Here is a 20,844-nt window from a genome sequence, read left to right as displayed (position 1 = left end):
AAAAATGCAGATGAAAACTCTCTAGGTACAGGGGGTCTACAGCTTATCATGAGATACTTTACTTCAGGAGAGCAAAACTTTGAGACTTCCTTAGATATCTTTCACCAGCTTATGCATAGGCCCCTGCCTCATGTGTTACCAGAGGCTGCTGTTCTGTCTTGCCGATAGAGTGTATAACCCGCCAGCTGTATGTTCTTAATGTCGTCGTTCAGCCACAATTCGGTGAAACATAAGATATTACAGTTATTAATGTCCCGTTGGTAGGATATATGTGCTTTCAGTTCGTCCCATTTATTTTCCAGAGATTGAACGTTAGCTAGCAGAACGGAAGGCAAGGGCAGATTAGCCACTCGTCGCATGATCCTCGCAAGTCACGCTGATCTTTTGCCTGGAAATCTCAGTTTCCTTCTCCAGCGAATTATGGGGATCGGGGCCTGGTCGGGTGTCTGCAGCATATCCCTCACGTTCGACTCAATGAAGAACTCCTCGTCCAATTTGAGGTGAATAATCCCAGTTCTGATGTCCAGAAGCTCTTTTCGGTCATACGAGATGGTAGCAGCAACATTATGTAAACAGCCTACCCGACCGCTCGGAGGCGTCCTCATGGTCCTAAAGCACATCGTTGCCTCGTTTTGTATCACATTCCAATGATAAAACTGGGGGGACAACAATTCAATTTCTGAATGTGGCCCTGTCCCCAGTGAAAGTTGCACCACTGACTGTGTAAATATACTGTATGTATTTAGAACAAAGCAAACAGCACTTTGGGACAGTAACGATTCTGTGTGAAATAGTTTTAATGTCTTCATTATTATTCTACAATGTAGAAAATAGTAAAAATAAAGAAAAACCCTAGAATGAGTAGTTGTGTCCAAACTTTTGACTGGTACTGTATATTAAGGTGTCTGTAATAGAATAAATTTGGCAAAAATATATGCAGACATTAATAAATGCATTTCTATAGCTTCCAAAATATAGTTTACATGGTGGGGGAGTGCCAAGATGGAGGCACAGTGGCTTCAACACAGCGCCACCTATCAGTCATTGAGTGTATGTATAATCATTGGTCACATCGAACTCTCCAAAATGTCAAATGTAATGTAAATCAAATGTATCCCATGACGTATTCTCTATCCACAGCTGTGATAGGATCATTGTTGTGGCCCGTATTCATAAAGTGCACACTGTAGCACCATATCAAAATGTAGCAAAACTTTTTGCAACGGAAAATGAAAACACACATACACGTTACCCACCTTTGGTAGTTTAGCTAACTTCCCCGTTCTGGTGTCTCTTATCTGGCTAATGTCAAGAATTTCCACTTCCTGAAAAAGAGAGAGATATGGAGGGACAGAATAAGAGAGAGTGAGAGAGAGAGAAATAAAGACAGAAAGGGATACAGATAAAGCATGTTAATACATGTCATTGTGGTCAGTCCCACATACATTACTTGAAAAAGGTTTTTCAGACAGACAGAAACAGAGAGAGATAGTGAGAGAGACAGACAGTGAGACAAGTAAGAAGAAGCAGGACAAAGAATAATAGAGCAATAGAACAAGAAAAGGAAGAGGAGTGAAATAGAAATGAAGTTTTTAATGCTTTTTACTACAGAGCTTAAAAGCCTTCTTCTTTTTCACCCCATTACTTCTCAATCACTCCTCCAACCCTTCATCCATTATTTCTAACCCCTCTCCTCCTGTCCCTCATGCAATCCCTCCTCTATCCCCTCATCCTTTTTCTATACCCTCTCTCCCCCTCCCCTTTCTTCCAACCCCATATCCTTTCTTTCTATCCTCTCATCCACCTCTCATCTTCCTTTCATCCCTCTCTCACAGACATAAACAGTATGTGAAGCGGAGCAGCTAAATGCTTTGAGGTTTCCGGGCACCTTCTATGGCTGTTCAAAGTCACACTGACAGACACTGAACATAACAGTGTACAAGACTGGGGGCTAGGTTGTAGGTCTGGGACATAGTCTGAGAAAGACTGGACATCAGGTGGAAAGAGGGATAGGAGACAGAGAAGGAAATAGGGAAGGAAGAAGTGAGAGGGAGGGAGAGAGAAAGGAGAAGGAGAGAAGGATGGACAGAAGAAAGGAGAGAGAGAAAGAAGAAAAAGGGAGGGAGAGGAGGAAGGAGGGAGAGAAAGAAGGAGAGGGAGGGAGAGAGAGAGAGGGGGGGCAACATGCTCGTAAATGGCACCATAAACAGAGTCGAGGCCACACTAAATATTTGTGCTGTTAAGCTGAAGGTCGTTCTGACTGTATTTCTCTATCTGACTCCCTCACTCTCCCTCTCTCTTTCCATCCAGACATCTTTCCAGAGTAGCGGTCATGAAAGGTTGGAGGTCAGGACCAGCAGACCAATGGGATTTGTTTCTGGTGCAGCCGGTCATTCCTGATTGGCCTGTGCGTAAATGTTACTTCCTGGGGACAATGCTTCTGGGTCGTTAGGACATTTATATTCTCTCCCTGAGGCAAACACACACACACACCTCTCCCAGAGGCCTTGGTTTCATTACAACATCGGCATGACAACTCCCTGGAGACCACAGCAACTGACACGCTAGCTAACCGACCTCCAAGAGTCCATCCCACATGTGGAGTATGTGTGTTAGAGAGACCCCTAATCACAGATCTAAATGGCCAGGTAAATACCAGGGCCCCTGGGTCACACACACAAGGTCACACACACACCCGCCCACAGACACTCCACGGTGATGCAGCAAGCTGACATATCCTCCAAATGTCCTGACTTGTTGTGTAACAGAGGGTCTCTCTCTCTGTTCGTTTGTTCCAGACACACATTCCAGGCATATTTTGGCCTGTACATGTTGTTGGCTCAGTGTGTAATAGTAAGCCTTTTCTATCATTACTACTACTATATGTTAGTGAAAGAGAAGGGGAAAACGAGATAGAGAGGGGGACAGAGAGAAAGTCATTGCAGCTAGACTGTATTATTCAATGCATTTTTACCTTGTGACAGCATTCTACTACAGTTCACACACTGGAATAATAGGCCTATGTGTAGGCCTGTAAGATACAGACATATTTCAGATGGCAGAAAGATAACATAGTTGGATTTTGAAACTTTTCCAAATTGGATGGATTGTTATTGATGTATTCTAAATAAGCAATAAGGCACGAGGGGGTGTGGTAAATGGCCAATATACCATGGCTAAGGGCTGTTCTTATGCACGACGCAATGTGGAGTCTCTGAATACAGCCCGTAGCCATGATATATTGGTTTTATACCACAAATTCCTGAGGTGCCTTATTACTATTATAAACTGGTTAACAACGTAATTAGAGCAGTAAAAATACATGTTTTGTCATACCCGTGGTATACGGTTTAATATACCACGGCTATCAGCCAATCAGCATTCAGGGCTCGAACCATCAAGTTTATAATGTGGCTTCTAATGTGGGAGTTCCATGTATTTAGGTCTGATATTTGTGAGGTTCCTGTGGAACCATTGAAACAGGACCTGCTCTCATGTGTCTGTCTAATTTTCTGGAATATTCATATGTCCTTATATCTGAAAGAAGAATCAGAGTGACCTATAACCATACACACACACACACACACACACACACACACACACACACACACACACACACACACACACACACACACACACACACACACACACACACACACACACACACACAGAACTTCCTCTAATAATCGGTGGCAACCATCATTTCCTCCTTGTAAGAATAGAGGGGTGGGGGGAGGACGGGGTGGGTCAAGTTGCCCTTAGACAAAGCGGTTTTGATGCTTTTCCCACTAAAGCAACTAATGGATAAGGTTAGTAGTAAGCTGATCCTAGAGCTGAGTCTACAACTTCTACCTGGATAGGTGCCAACCACTGTCTAGGTGAGGAGGGAGGGAGGGAGGGAGGGAGGGAGGGAGGGAGGGAGGGAGGGAGGGAGGGAGGGAGGGAGGGAGGGAGGAGGGAGGGAGGGAGGGAGGGGTGGACACTTTATATCCTTGTTACCTCTCTCTGTCTCTTCTCCAATTTCCTGCTTCTTTAATTTACACTACAAATCCCCATCTCCTTTACACTCTCTCTCTCTCCCTACCGAGAGAAAAGCATGAGGATGTTGGCGAATGGTAAAGAGGAGAGAGACAGAGAGTGAAGGAGGAAGACAGAAAGACAAGGGAGGGAGATAGACAGTATTATGACTAAATGATTATATCATAACACACGCGTAAACACAAAGTCATATTTTGAGTAACACACACACAAACAAATCAAATCAAAGTTTATTTGTCACGTGCGCCGAATACAACAGTGAAATGCTTACTTACAGGCTCTAACCAACAGTGCAAAAAAGGTATTAGGTGAACAATAGGTAAGTAAAGAAATAAAAACAACAGTAAAAAGACAGTGAAAAATAACAGTAGCGAGGCTATAACAGTAGCGAGGCTACTGTTATAGGCACCGGTTAGTCGTGCTGATTGAGGTAGTATGTACATGTAGATATGGTTAAAGTGACTATGCATATATGATGATCAGAGAGTAGCAGTAGCGTAAAAGAGGGGTTGGTGAGTGGTGGGTGGCGGGACACAATGCAGATAGCCCGGTTAGCCAATGTGTGGGAGTACTGGTTGGTCGGGCCAATTGAGGTAGTATGTACATGAATGTATAGTTAAAGTGACTATGCATATATGATAAACAGAGAGTAGCAACAGCGTAAAATAACCTTTTGAGGATCTGAGGACCCATGCCAAATCTTTTTAGTCTCCTGAGGGGGAATAGGCTGTGTCGTGCCCTCTTCACGACTGTCTTGGTGTGTTTGGACCATTCTAGTTTGTTGTTGATGTGGACACCAAGGAACTTGAAGCTCTCAACCTGCTCCACTACAGCCCCGTCGATGAGAATGGGGCGTGCTCAGTCCTGCTTTTCCTGTAGTACACAATCATCTCCTTAGTCTTGGTTATGTTGAGGGATAGGTTGTTATTCTGGCACCACTCCGCCAGGTCTCTGACCACCTCCCTATAGGCTGTCTTGTCGTTGTCGGTGATCAGGCATACCACTGTTGTGTCGTCTGCAAACTTAATGATGGTGTTGGAGTCATGCCTGGCCATGCAGTCGTGGGTGAACAGGGAGTAAAGGAGGGGACTGAGCATGCACCCCTGGGGGGCTCCAGTGTTGAGGATCAGCGTGGCAGATGTGTTGCTATCTAGCCTCACCACCTGGAGGGGCGGCCCGTCAGGAAGTCCAGGATCCAGTTGCAGAGGGAGGTGTTTAGTCCCAGGATCCTTAGCTTAGTGATGAGCTTTGAGGGTAATATGGTGTTGAACGCTGAGCTGTAATCAATGAATAGCATTCTCACATAAATGTTCCTTTTGTCCAGGTGGGAAAGGGCAGTGTGGAGTGCAATAGAGATTGCATCATCTGTGGATCTGTTTGGGGCGGTATGCAAATTGGAGTGGGTTTCTGGGATAGCGGTGATGATGTGAGCCATTACCAGCCTTTCAAAGCACTTCATGGCTACAGACGTGAGTGCTACGGATCTGTAGCCATTTAGGCAGGTTGCCTTCGTGTTCATGGGCACAGGGACTATTGTGGTCTGCTTGAAACATGTTGGTATTACAAACTCAATCAGGGACATGTTGAAAATGTCAGCGAAGACACCTGCCAGTTGGTCAGCACATGCCCAGAGCACACGTCCTGGTAATCCGTCTGGCCCCGCAGCCTTTTGTATGTTGACCTGTTTAAAGGTCTTACTCACGTCGGCTGCGGAGAGCATGATCTCACAGTCATCCGGAACAGCTGATGCTCTCATGCACGCCTCAGTGTTGCTTGAATCGAAGCGAGCATAGAAGTGATATAGCTCATCTGGTAGGCTCGTGTCACTGGGCAGCTCGCGTCTGTGATTCCCTTTGTAGTCTGTAATAGTTTGCAAGCCCTGCCACATAAGATGAGTGTCGGAGCCCTGTATTGACGCTTTTCCTGTTTGATGGTTCCTCGCAGGGCATAGCAGGATTTCTTATAAGCTTCCGGGTTAGAGTTCCGCACATTGAAAGCGGCAGCTCTAACCTTTAGCTCAGTGCGAATGTTGCCTGTAATCCATGGCTTCTGGTTGGGGTATGTACGTTCAGTCACTGTGGGGACGACGTCCTCGATGCACTTATTGATAAAGCCAGTGACTGATGTGGTGTACTCCTCAATGCCATCGGAAGAATCCCGGAACATGATAGCAAAACAGTCCTGTAGTTTAGCATCTGCTTCATCTGACCACTTTTTTATAGACCGAGTCACTGATGCTTCATGCTTCAATTTTTGCTTGTAAGCAGGAATTAAGAGGATAGAGTTGTGGTCGGATTTACCAAATGGAGGGCGAGGGAGAGCTTTGTACGCGTCTCTGCGTGTGGAGTACAGGTGATCTGGAATTTTTTCCCTCTGGTTGCACACACACACACATTTTAAATGACTCACACATACAGTGGGTAAAATAAGAAATCCCCCCTTGGATTTCTTCACATTTTGTGTCACAAAATGGGATTAAAATGGATTTAATTGTAATTTTGTAAACGATCTACAGAAAACACTGTAATGCCCCCAATTTTTTTTTACATTTCTTAAAATTTTTAAAAGAATTTAAACACTAATATAACTTGAGAAGGGCTTACCAAGAAAAACTTCCAAAAGGTCTATTTGGAGGCAGAAAAGAGTTGGAGCACTCAACAAAAAAAGCTGAGATCTTTTTATTTTAGCTCATTTTACAGGATGACAACAGGTGACTCAATTGGTATCCTGACACTAGCCTGGAGGGGAGTGTATCTTGCCTCACTGAGTCTAAGGGAGCAATTGAAATTTACACAATTGTTACCCAGAGGAAAATGGGGGAGGGTCATGCTTTTTCAATTTCCATCAGGGAGAGGGTTTAGTATTTTTAAAACGTTTTGTCCAGGGGAGGGCCATTTAATTTGTAATCGATTAAATGTCATATTGCGCAGGGTTTGAGAATTAGTTACTTATTATATCTCGATGTGTGCCCGATGATGCCCCTCATCCCTGATTCTCTGCTGGGCGCACAATATCAAGTGTGCCTAGTATGGTCTCAGTCAAATGATCCATAGCCTATACCATAGGGTGTAGGCCTAGGCTATAAGAAGAGCAGGACACAGGGCAAAGTTATATATCTAAGAAAATGTACTTCTTTCCCAAGTTTTTGCGCTGTTGGGATGGTGTATATAAAACTAGGCTACACTGTGTTACACACTGCAATGGATAATGTCACACACTGATCTGCTTCACCTGTTTTTGTGATTGTCTCCACCCCCCTCCAGGTGTCGCCCATCTTCCCCATTATCCCCTGTGTATTTATACCTGTGTTCTCTGTTTGTCTGTTGCTAGTTTGTCTTGTTTGTCAAGTCAACCAGTGGTTTTTGTCTCAGCTCCTGGTTTTCCCCAGTCTCACTTTTTTTCACCCTCCTGGTTTTGACCCTTGCCTGTCCTGTCTGTCCATGGTCCTGGAGTGAGCCCACTCCTCCAGACTGGCCTGCCACCTGGGCTCCCTCCGGACCCTGGCTTTTGTGTGACGACGCTTTTGGTAGCCCACCATGGTCCCTGACATCAGCGCATTCGTTGCCGCTTGCACGGTGTGTGCACAAAACAAGACTCCTCGACAAGCTCCGGCTGGTCTCCTCCAACCTCTGCCTGTCCCTCACCGTCCCTGTTCCCACATCTCCCTGGACTTTGTCACGGGTCTGATGGCAACACCGCCATCCTGACTTTGGTGGATCGGTTTTCCAAAGCCGCCCACTTCATTCCTCTCCCCAAACTACCCTCTGCCAAGGAGATGGCCCAGCTCATGTTGCAGCATGTCTTCCGGATTCATGGACTGCCGGTCGACATGGTCTCTGACCGGGGCCCTCAGTTCTTGTCTCGGTTCTGGAAGGCGTTCTACACCCTCACTGGTTTGTCGGCCAGCCTGTCCTCCGGATTCCACCCCCAGTCCAACAATCAGTCAGAGTGAGCCAACCAGGATCTGGAGACTATTCTGCACTGCCTGGTCTCTGCCAACCCCACCTCCTGGAGCCAGCAGCTGGTGTGGGTTGAATACACCTGCAACACCCTTCCCTGCTCTGCCACGGGCCTATCTCCTTTTTAGTGTTCCCTGGGGTATCAGCCCCCGCTCTTCCCCGAGCAGGAGGAAGAGGTTGGCATTCCTTCTGCCCAGATGTTTTTCCGCCGCTGTCATCATACCTGGAGGGAAGCCCGGTCGGCCCTCAAGACCACCTCCAGGTATCGACGACAATCGGATTGCCATCGAGCCCCGGCTCCCCGGTATCATCTCGGGCAGAAGGTATGGTTATTCACCCGGGATCTGCCCCTCCGGGTGGAATCCCGCAAGCTCTCACCCCAGTTTATCGGCCCATTTCCCATTATCAAAATGATTAGCCCCTTTGCTGTTTGTCTTCTGTTGCCCCGTAGCCTTCGTATACATCCCACCTTTCATGTGTCAAGAGTTAAACCCATGTCTCACAGCCCTTTGTCTCCTGTTTCCTGCTTGTGGTGCCTAACCAATGGCTATGCTGTGTACAGTGGCACTTCAGGAGGCGAGTCAAAGGCTTCTTCTGAAAAAAGTTGTATTTGTCCCAAAAAATAAATAGCTGTGCACGGGGCCTGGGTCTATATGTTCAGTATTGTAATTTAAACAATATGTTTTGTTGCCCATAATGAAGCTATTTATCAGAGTTATTAACCTCACAATAAGCCAAATTCGAGTAATTTACATAACTTTCATTACTATGAAGTGGCAGCAGCGGAGATCGACAGCGCATGGGTGCTGAAAGTAGGCTAATTCGAGAAGGCCTAATTCATGTCAACAGTCTTCTTATTTGACTTTAGGCTACTAACAATGAGAGGGCTTTGTATTGGAGCCTATTTCTTCCTATTCAAGAAATAAGAGGTAGGCTAACCTGTTTGACAGATTCAATTATAGTCTACTAACCATAGATTTTGTCAGCCAATTCCTTCAGTCACCATGCACCATGCGTGTGTTAAGTTAAAACCAGGGCTGGAATTGAGGGGGTATGTGAGGGTATTGTGGCTTTTAAAGAAAATAGCTAAAAGCATAGGTCTTTTTAGCTTAAAACCTCTTGCGGATCATTGGGACGCTAGCGTCCCAATGATCCTACGCTAGCGTCCCATCCTCAAAAGCGATGCAAATCTATGCGAGTTTACAACATTGCCCTCGCATTTGTTTTCGCCTTGAACGCAATCTAGTCAATTCGGTTACGCACAGTATGCCGCTACCCAAGAAGTGTGACACTTGTGTCCATTGTGACAACACAACCAATACTTCACCACCCGAGAATAGGAAAGAATACAAAATCCAAAGCTTTATTAATTGTAGCATCACAAATGTTATATACATGCTCAAATGCATCTGCGGGGCTGCTTATATTGGTCAGACATTGAAACTCCGCATCACAGAACATAAGGCGTAATAAAAACATGGACTGACATTGCGTGCCACTGCTAAAACCAACCATGGCTCACCTTCCTCCCTGCGCTTTGTAGCCATAGAACATGTCCACATTTCACAAAGACGAGGTGACATCGTACATAAACTAAAACAAAGAGGCATTCTGGCAGTACTCCTTAGACACTGCATCCTAACAGGCTAAACAATGATTTTTCAATGTCCTCGTTTCTGTAATGTGGTTGCCTCGATTTTTGGGGTCTCTGTGTCTTCGGACACCTATTTGTATTTTGACATGGCCTATTGATTAACAAGACACATCATTTATCTTATCATTAGTATTATTTTGTGCTATATGTTTCCCATTGTATCAATGGGCCATAAGGGTATAAATAGGAGCTAAGTGAAATGGTCACTCTGAGGAAGACATCAGCTTGACGTCGAAACGTCAGTCACCTGATCTCATCCTGTACAATGGATAAAGTGAGCTAAAATAAATACATCTGAGGTTTTTTGTTGTTGAGTGCTCCAACTCCTTTCTGCTTTGAATTAGTCATTTTTTACTTTTTCTTGGTAAGCCCTTCTCATGACTTTTGTCATTGTTGTTGAGCACCCCACATTTCCTTTGTTTGCTGAAATGCGAAGGCCCACCTGAACTCTTACTAATATACTTTGATTAGATAAGTATTCACGCCACTGAGTCAATGCATGTTAGAAACACCTTTGGCAGCATGTATAGCTGTGAGTCTTCTTGGGTACTTCTCTAAGAGCTTTGCACACCTTGATTGTGCAATATTTTCCCATTATTCTTTTCATAATTCTTCAAGCTCTGTCAATGTGTTGGGGGTCATGGCTAGACAGCAATTTTCAAGTCTTACCATAGATTTTCAAGCAGACTTAAGTAAAACACTTAACTTGGCCACTCAGGAACATTCACCGTCTTCTTGGTAGATTTGACCTCGTGTTGTAGTTTATTGTCCTGCTGAAAGGTGAATTCCTCTCCCAGTGTCGGGTGTAAAGTAGACTGAAGCAGGTTGTCCTCTAGGATTTTGCCTGTGCTTAGCTCAATCTCATTTATTTTAATCCTGAAAAACTCCCCAGTCTTTGCCGATGTCCAGCATACCCATAATCAATGTTCCCTCTAAGCCCGCACGCAGCTCCACCCGGAGTGCCGCGCAGAAGAAATATCAGCCCGTGCAGAGAAGCACGAGATTGAACTTCAATAAACTTTCTAGTTTTCCTCTTTAGTTAACACTATCAACGTTTCCCTCTACTGTGCAAATTGTGATCGAATCAACACAATATTAGGCACTTTCAATGCAACATACCGAAACAAAACAAACTATGCAAGAGATTTTCTTGTAGGCAGAGCGCATTGGAATAGGATTCTATTGCATTGACAGGCACGGGCCATACTCTACACAGACCAGTTCGCCATAACCAATCAGAGCTACAGTATCCCTATATGCAAACAGACCATTGCCATATATTGATCTGTGCCATTCACTTTGAACTGGACTGTGTTTACAGTATGAGTGATCAAAAGTAGATGCGCAAAGCAAGAGCTGCATGTAGCCATGTGTGTACATGTGTTCAAATTCTTTGCTAGTAAGTAGGTTATTAGTCCAGTTATAGCTAATTTCTAGTCAGCGATGGGGGAGTGGTTGCTTCCTACAAGAGCGCAAATGTGTGCATTTCTATCCATCTTTGAAAAGCAAGTCAGGTAAAGAGCTAGTTTTCCTGTCTTAAAGGGACAGTGTTGTATTTTGAGACAGGCTTGAATAAGCTAAGTGGCAAATAGGCAGAGGGTAGCATCATTTGTCAGATTTTAATAAGTGGTTTCTTGCATCAAACAACACAACATTTTCAGTCACATCCTTGTCCGAAGGACAAGTGGATAAACAGGTTAATGTCAATCTCTACATTTTTTTAAATGTTACAGGATGCATTTTCTCCATTGTTTTTTATGGTAGGCCACTCTGATAGGCCTACAATATGATCAAATAGCCACAGTAGCCTACTCGGCCACTGTTATTACTGTAACTTAAAGCGGATACAGCCTCAGTTTGTGCTCAGCAGACCTGAAATTTGCTCAGTGCCTTGGGAACATTGCTCATAACATGATGCAGCCACCACCATGCTTGAAAATCATGAGGCAGTTACACAGTGATGTGTTGTGTTTGTCCCAAATCTAAAGCTTCACATTTAGGCCAAAAAGATTATTCCTTTTGTTTTCTTATAGTATAACTTTAGTGCCTTGTTGCACACATATTCTGTATATTTCTAATGTTCTTTTCACTCTGTCACTTAGGTCACTATTGTGGAGTAGCTACAATGTTGTTGATCCATCCCCAGTTTTCTCTGTAGCTGTGTTAAAATCACCATTGGCCTCACATGTTTTACCTTTATTTAACTAGGCAAGTCAGTAAAGAACAAATTATTATTTACAATGACAGCCTACACCGGCCAAACCCAGACAACGCTGGGCCAACTGTGCACTGCCCTATGGGACTCCATGGTTGTGATAAAGCCTGGATTTGAACCAGGGTGTCTGTAGTGACGCCTCAAGCACTGAGATGCAGTGCCTTAGACCACTGCGCCACTCAGGATCCTTTTGGGAGGGTGGCCTGGTGTCAAGAAGGGCAGCAAAGAAGCCACTTCTCTCCAGGAAAAACATCAGGGACAGACTGATATTCTGCAAAAGGTACAGGGATTGGACTGCTGAGGACTGAGGTAAGGTAATTTCCTCTGATGAATCCCCTTTCCGATTGTTTGGGGCATCCGGAAAAAAGCTTGTCCGGAGAAGACAAGGTGAGTGCTACCATCAGTCCTGTGTCATGCCAACAGTAAAGCATCCTGAGACCATTCATGTGTGGGGTTGGTTCTCAGCCAAGGGACTGGGCTCACTCACAATTTCGCCTAGGAACACAGCAATGAATAAAGAATGGTACCAACACATCCTCCGAAAGCAACTTCTCCCAACCATCCAGGAACAGTTTGGTGACGAACAATGCCTTTTCCAGCATGATGGAGCACCTTGCCATAAGGCAAAAGTGATAACTAAGTGGCTCGGGGAACAAAACATTGATATTTTGGGTCCATGGCCAGGAACCTCCCCAGACCTTAATCCTATTGAGAACTTGTGGTCAATCCTCAAGAGGCTGGTGGACAAACAAAAACCCACACATTCTGACAAACTCCAAGCATTGATTATGCAAGAATGGGCTGCCATCAGTCAGGATGTGGCCCAGAAGTTAATTGACAGCATGCCAGGGCGGATTGCAGAGGTCTTGAAAAAGAAGGCTCAATGTAATTCATGTAATTGTCAATAAAAGCCTTTGACACTAATGAAATGCTTGTAATTATACTTCGGTATTTAATAGTAACATCTGACAAGAATATCTAAAGACACTGAAGCAGCAAACCTTGTGGAAATTAATATTTATGTCATTCTCAAAACTTTTGGCCACGACTGTACATAGCTAGACATGAGCACCTAGACATGATCGCCTTGTCTCACCAACAGTACACATTCACAAACATTCTCATCAGAGGAGTCTGGTTTGATGTTGATGATGTGTTTTCTTGTATGCCAAATAAGCCACATATTGTTGTTGTGGGGGGAGGCCAGAGGGAGGTGCTCATTTTGGAAGTGGGTTTCGACTCTTACATGGTCCAGACCTTTGCTGAAATACCAGCCCCTCGTGTCATGCCTGAACAGCCTCAGTTATCAGTCCAAGCTTGTGGTGCTGATATTTGGGATGTACATAGGCTGACAGTACGTGACCTTCAGATTGCCGGCCTGCATAAGACAAAGAAAAATCAGCTAGTGAGGTACTGCTCCATGTCAGCGGTCATGGGCAGACTTGTTGTGTGGAGAAGAAAGTGCTTTCTGTATCCACAAGTGTCCAGATATCCATGCCTTTTGAAATGTTTGTCTTAATGTATATATATATATGTGTGTGTGTGTGTGTGTGTGTATGTGTGTGTGTGTGAGAGTGTGTGAGAACACAGAGCATATGAGGAAAGGAATGAGAGAGAGAGAGAAAATAGGGGAAACTCACATTATCATCCAACACACTCACTTCCTTCCTGGGTGTGTATCCCACAGAGTGACCATGCAAAGATCTGTGTGTGTGTGTGTGTGTGTGTGTGTGTGTGTGTGTGTGTGTGTGTGTGTGTGTGTGTGTGTGTGTGTGTGTGTGTGTGTGTGTGTGTGTGTGTGTGTGTGTGTGTGTGTGTGTGTGTGTGTGTGTGTGAGTCCAAACTAAATCCTCAATGGATTATAATTTCAGACAAAAAGGCTCATCAAAGGAACATGTGAACATGTTGCAGCCTCAGTCTTCAACTGGTTGTAGGAGAGGTGTGGACTAGAGTCACATGACTTGGACTCGAGTCAGACTCGAGTCACAAATATGATGACTTGCAACTCGACTTTGACTTTAACACCAATGACTCGTGACTTGACTTGGACTTGAGCCTTATGACTCGACCTGACTTGATACCCTGCCCAAGCCCAAATATTACAAATTATGCTATTAAAAAAAGTGTGCAGCGCATCAACTCTTCATTTAACGGATTACAGTTTGAATTGGACAGTAGCCAATCAAATTGTGCCAGCTGAGAAAAAGTTGTGCGTGGCAGTGCAGAGGAACGTCGGCGGGTGAATTCAGATGGAGCCCTTGGAAAGATGATACCCAAAATTATTATTTCCGGATGTAAAGACAACACTGTATCAACAAAAAGTGTATTGCAACTTGCAAAACACCCGGGAAGAAAATTACAGACGGAGGCGCAACAATTTCCAACTTTGTTCGACATTTGAAGCTGCCCAAAGAACGGTAAGTCGTGGCTAATATAGCCGACAGCTATATATTTTTATTACTTTACTAGTGTATCATGTAGGCTAGCGTAACGTTAAATCAATGAGCCTCCACACAGTCAGTCAGTGCGGGAATGTGATCATTGCACCCAAGATTGAGCTACAACTGGCTAGGCAGTTGGTAGCCTAAATCTTGCCTGATTGATGTTACTACTGTTCCTAAAACCATAGACATACATGGGGGGGGGGGGGGTTTCCATGCGAAAATGTTATATACTAACTATTACTCTTGTTAAAATATGAAATGGTATTACATTTGATGAAGAGCACATTATGACTTGTTTAGGACTCGAAACTCAAAGTTTAGGACTCGAGACTTGACTTGATACTTGACTGTCTTGACTTGAGACTTGACTCGGACTTGCCTGTCTTGACTTGGGACTTGACTTGGGACTTGAGTGCTAAGACTTAAGACTTACTTGTGACTTGTAAAACAATGACTTGGTCCCACCTCCGGGTTATAGTGACACACAAATAACAGACTCTCCATAACTATTACTACTAACACTTAGTAATACCCTGGAGATAACATGACAGCCAGAGATAGAACACTGGAGGACATGAGAGGAGAGAGAGGGAGGAAAGAGGGAGAGCAGGGAAAGGAGGCAGAGAGAGAGAGAGAGATGAAAAGGGGATATGCTCAGTGAAAAGGGGAGTTTAAGGAATTTGGGCACACCAGATCCCCAAACCTCCTCTCTTCTCTGTCTGAACAACATCCTGCCCTGTTTCCCACGCTAGAAAGAGAGAGAAAGAGGAGAGAGACAGGAGAGAAAGAAGAGAGAGATACAGAAAGAGAGAAATATAGAGGGAGAGAGATAAATGGAGACTGAAATGCAGCAGTTGATGGAACAGAATGAGGGAAAGAGAAAGTGGGGAAATTTTGTTTAACGTTTTTTTAGCCAGGGAGTAATGCTGAGACCACAGTCTCTTTTGCATATGAGCCCTAAAACTAGAGGAGGGAGGGAGGGAGGGAGGGAGGGAGGGAGGGAGGGAGGGAGGGAGGGAGGGAGGGAGGGAGGGAGGGAGGTGGAGAGAGCGAGGAAGAGTCATCCGTCAGTTTATAGAAAAGGAAGAAGTTTGTTGCCTGCTCTCTTCTACTAATGACAACCAGATGGCCCTGAGGCAGAGGGAGGGAGGGAGAGAGGAGTGGGAAGTAAGGAGGGAGAGAGGCAGACAGGAAGGGAGAGAGAGAGAATTGTTAGTGCTAAGCGATTAGTCATTTTTGAGGTTGGTTTGGTTTTGGTTCAATTAATAAAAACATTTCACGGTTTTGATTATTTTTTTAAACATTAAATGCATTATGAAATAATGACATTCAAATGATTAGATCTTTTGAATGGAAACACCGAAGCCTAAAATATTGAAGATATTCCATTGAAAAGATCTACATAGAAAAATAGGAAATTACTAGTAAATAATAACATATTTCAGTTGTGGATATGTGACACATTTCAGGAAGCAAGGCGTATGTCACACGTTACTACTTCACAGGAGAGGTATTATAGTGTATTTTATTTTCTATCAAAATGCATTTTTTGTAGAAAGCCTTCTGGCACGTGAACTTTTATGTGCCTTAAAAACAAATGTGTATGCCATCTGTTAATATGAAGAAAACATTTCAATTACGAGCCTAGATGGTTTATCCACAGAAAACGTCAGGAACCTTCCCGCTAGCCATGATTGGCTGAGATAATGGATGGGCTGGACATGTCGGGAAATGAGTTTGGATTGGTCTGTCATGTATCATGCTTCTGTCTATAACGTGAGCGGCTCAGTATGTGTTGATAATCCTTTCTACCTCAGATTTTTTGAAAGATATCATGAAGAACTGCAAATGTGTTGATACTGCTCTCAACTTTGCTACCCAGAATTTAACAGGAGCTATCGACAAAGAGCATTTGGAAAAACTTATGATGGGCTACTTTCTGCACACCATAGAAAAGTTTGTGGTCATACGCACATCCTTTAAAACATAGGTGCTGGGCTAATAAAGAATACTAGTATAAAACAAGAAGGCCCGCACACTGTTAAAGCTCCAAATTCACTGCTTTATTGACAACATTTCGATCTGAAACGGATCTTCGTCAGGTCAAACACATCCCAAAATATACACATTTCACCTCACATGTTGGATGGTGGGTCCAAAAAACATTTGTATATCTCTAATAATTAAATAACAATGAGAGGGGTGCATGTAATGGTTCCAGAAAATAATATACACTACCATTCAAAAGTTTGGGGTCACTTAGAAATGTCTTGTTTTTTAAAGAAAAGCACATTTTTTGTCAATTAAAATAATATCAAATTGATCGGAAATACAGTGTAGACATTGTTAATGTTGTAAATGGCTATTGCAGCTGGAAACGGCAGATTTTTAATGGAATATCTACATAGGCGTAAAAAGGCCCATTATCAGCAACCATCACTCCTGTGTTCCAATGGCACGTTGTGTTAGCTAATCCAAGATTAAATGCTAATTGATCATTAGAAAACCCTTTTGCAATTATGTTAGCACAGCTGAATACTGTTGTGCTCATTAAAGAAGCAATAAAACGGACCTTCTTTAGACTAGTTGAGTATCTGGAGCATTAGCATTTGTGGGTTCGATTACAGGCTCAAAATGGCCAGAAACAAAGACCTTTCTTCTGAAAATCGTCAGTCTATTCTTGTACTGAGTAATGAAGGCTATTCCATGTGAGAAATTGCCAAGAAACTGAAGACCTCCTACAACGCTCTGTACTACTCCCTTCACAGAACAGCACAAACTGGCTCTAACCAGAATAGAAAGAGAAGTGGGAGGCCCCGGTGCACAACTGAGCAAGAGGACAATTGCATTAGAGTGTCTAGTTTGAGAAACAGACGCCTCACTGTCCTCAACTGGTAGCTTCATTAAATAGTACCCGCAAAACACCAGTCTCAACGTCAACAGTGAAGAGGCGACTCCGGGATGCTGGCCTTCTAGGCAGAGTTCCTCTGTCCAGTGTCTCTGCTCTTTTGCCCATCTTAATCTTTTATTTTTATTGGCCAATCAGAGATATAGCTTTTTCTTTGCAACTCTGCCTAGAAGGCAAATGTAGCTAGCCAGTTTAGCCTACTAAAACAACCTGCTCAAACAGAGGGATGCTATCTTAGCTAGCTGGCTATGACTATCCAACACAACACTGGAACTCTTCCAAGTAAATTTTTTTATTATTTTTTATTTGCCCTTTATTTAACTAGGCAAGTCAGTTAAGAACAAATTCTTATTTTCAATGACGGCCTAGGAACAGTGGGTTAACTGCCTTGTTCAGGGGCAGAACGACAGATTTTTTTTACCTTGCCTTAAGGAGGTAAAACTAATTTACTTGCCATCGGGGACCATTGGTGTAACTGCTAAACTGCTTGCTGGCTGTACACTGTACTGCATGATTGTAGCAGGTTTACTAACGCGTTAGTTATAGTAGCTATGTTGACTATGCTGTTAGCTAATATGGTGACAATGAAGTAGGCTGTATGTAGCGGTTATGAGATTAATGTTTGGCTTGGAAATATTTTTTCACCTGGTCACAGACAGCTGATGTGTTGTGCACTGAAGTCCACATGCAAGGGAAAAGGTGAGAGGAGTAGAGTACGTAGATGCGAGAAGGAATTATACAATGAGCAAAATGATCATGCTGTTTGTATGTGGTGGCTATGAAAGTGAACTTTCATTGCAGGGGTGTATTCAATCCTCCAATTCTGTTGAAAAAAAATCTTAAAATGGAAGCAAACAATACTAAACGGGAAAAACATACCTTTATTTGTCCAATATAAACTCGTTTGCAACTGTTGGACTAATGATTACACCCTAGATCAGTTATATGCAGGCAAAAGTGTGCAAGGCGGTAACGAATGTGTCACTGTCTGTCACCTTGATTACTCAAAAATGTTTCTCGACCTGTGCACCTACGTTATAATCTTTTATTCATAGGTTAGGTTGTAGCAACCTCATAGTGGGTATAGGGAAAATTATATATCATATTATCATATAGTGTTACATTGAGCTGGAATATGAATGACAGTCATCCAATATGCTGTAATAGAAATAAGGCCATCCTTATAAAAAAATAAGTGTCCTCCCTAATCTTAAACGTCACCAACCGCCACTGTTGTCTACATTCCTCTCTCATTCAGCAGCATGTACTGTTGCAGGAGTAAAAGTGTATCCATCTGTGTCCAAGCCGGAAAAAAAACAGGCTCAATGGATTATGGTCATTGTAGTTAATTACCACGTTTCTGCACTGAACTAGGTTGCATATTTAACGCTCTTCAGCCCATCGTCCCATATAGTTCTTGACATCATTTCGCTCTTAAATGATTTGATTTCTCTCTAGAGAAATGGCTCGTTGGGATCACAATAAAAAAAAATGGAATTCAAGTAATTAAACAGACATCGGTCAATTAGTTGTTTAATAACCAAAATAATACAAACAAAAAATTGGTTAAATCACTCAGCACTAATAATTTGGGCATGGAATATTAAACAAGTAATAATATATCTAATTTGTATAGCACTTTTTTTAACCTTTATTTAACTAGGCAAGTCAGTTAAGAACAAATTCTTATTTTCAATGACGGCCTAGGAACACTGGGTTAACTGCCTTGTTCAGGGGCAGAACGACAGATGTTTACCTTGTCAGCTCGGGGATTCGATCTTGCAACCTTTCGGTTACTAGTCCAACGCTCTAACCACTAGGCTACCTGCCGCCCCCAAAAAATGTCATTACAGCAAGAATCTCAAAGACGCTCTCATAACAGAAAAAAATTACATTTCAGTTAGCCTTTTGACAGTTCTGGGTGGAAGATCTTTCAACGTCATCCACAGAGACAGGAGCAAGTACAACAGATCACATCCTGTGTCCGATCCACACTCCATGTGCACCTTCCTCACCTGCACCTTCCAAGCCTCTTTTGACTGAGGCCCAGATGAAGGGTTGAGCAGGGGGGAAAACGATGGTCAGATGATTCAGGGGGGAAACAAGTCATGAGACAGGTCAACTCTTGCCATCCCCAGTCGTAGACTCCTTGGTAAAGCCCTCCGAAAAACATGTAGCATCCACCTGGATGAAGCCATGCAGCCACTAAGCTTAGGCTGCATGAAGCTCACTACAGTCAAAAGGGATAGTCCACTTTGGAATAAACTAATCAGGAAAAACTTTAATGATCCTTTGTCATCTTCAACAATCAACCCAGCAAATTAAAATTGGTTCTGTGAATGTTCCCAGAACATTCACATTCATTCAAGCCCAGTCAAGTTGGTTGTTCGTCATTGCTAGACAGCCATTTTCAAGTCTCGTCATAGATTTTCAAGCCGATTGAAGTTAAAACTAACTCGGCCACTCAGGAACATTCAATGTCATCTTGGTAAGCAACCCAAGTGTATTTGGTGTTTTAGGTTATTGTCCAGTGTCCATTGGAAAGAAGACTGAACCAAGTTTTCCTCTAGAATTTTGCCTGTGCTTTTATTTTTATCCTTTAAAAAAAACTCCCTAGTCCTTTCCAGCTTCCACCCGTTTACGCAACGCTGCACTGGCCACTTTAATAATGGAACACTAGTCACTTTAATAATGTTTACATACTGCTTTACTCATCTTATGTTTATACTGTATTCAATTCTACTATATTTTAGTCAATGCCACTGACATTGCTCAATCTAATATTTACATATATCTTAATTCATTCTTTTACTTTTAGATTTGTGTGTATTCTTGTGAATCATTTTTAGATATTACTGCACTGTTAGATACTACTGCATTGTTTGGAGCTACGAACACAAGAATTTAGCTAAACCCACAATAACATCTGCCTGTGACCAAAAACATTTGATTTGATAACATGATGCAGCCACCACCATGCTTGAAAATATGAAGAGTTGTTAGGTACTTAGTGATGTGATGTGTTGGATTTGACCCAAACATAACACTTTGTATTAAAGCAAATTTATTGGTTACTGACTCAAGACATATCAGCTTTTCATTTAAAATTAATATGCACACGTTTTGAAAAGCATTATTCCACTTTGACATTATGGAATTTCATTTAATCCATTTTAAGTTCAGGCGGTAACAACAAAACATTTTTTTTTCAGTTACAGACTGAATAAAAAAAGGATTACATTGAAATGTTGTTACACTGGCCTACACACAATATCCCATAATGTCATAATGGAATGACATTTTTACAAATTAATTATAACTGAAAAGCTGAAATGTCATCAGTCAATAAGTATTCAATCCCTTTGTTATGGCAAGCCTAAATAAGCTCAACAGTAAAAATGTGCTTAATAAATCACACAATAAGTTGCATGGAATCATTCTGTGTGCAATAATAGTGTTTAACATGATTTTTGAATGACTACCTCATCTCTGTACTCAACACATACAATGACACTCGATCCCTCCGATGTCAACAACTACAGACCAGTATCCCTTCTTTCTTTTCTCTCCAAAACTCTTGAACGTGCCGTCCTTGGCCAGCTCTCCTGCTATCTCTCTCAGAATGA

General features: G+C 42.9%; 1 protein-coding gene across 1 annotated transcript in view; it reads right to left on the bottom strand.

Moving 5' to 3' along the window:
• LOC106591031 (1-phosphatidylinositol 4,5-bisphosphate phosphodiesterase beta-3) overlaps window positions 1-20,844 on the bottom strand; it is a 120,126-nt gene that overhangs the window by 62,911 nt on the left and 36,371 nt on the right. Inside the window, exon 3 of the mRNA XM_045721871.1 lies at window positions 1,257-1,325. Within this exon, the coding sequence (XP_045577827.1) occupies window positions 1,257-1,325 (69 nt within the window). The remainder of the gene's footprint in view (window positions 1-1,256; window positions 1,326-20,844) is intronic.

Source organism: Salmo salar, chromosome ssa07 (assembly GCF_905237065.1).
Source record: "Salmo salar chromosome ssa07, Ssal_v3.1, whole genome shotgun sequence".
Classification (NCBI taxonomy): domain Eukaryota; kingdom Metazoa; phylum Chordata; class Actinopteri; order Salmoniformes; family Salmonidae; genus Salmo; species Salmo salar.
This window is presented reverse-complemented; position numbering and strand designations above follow the sequence as displayed.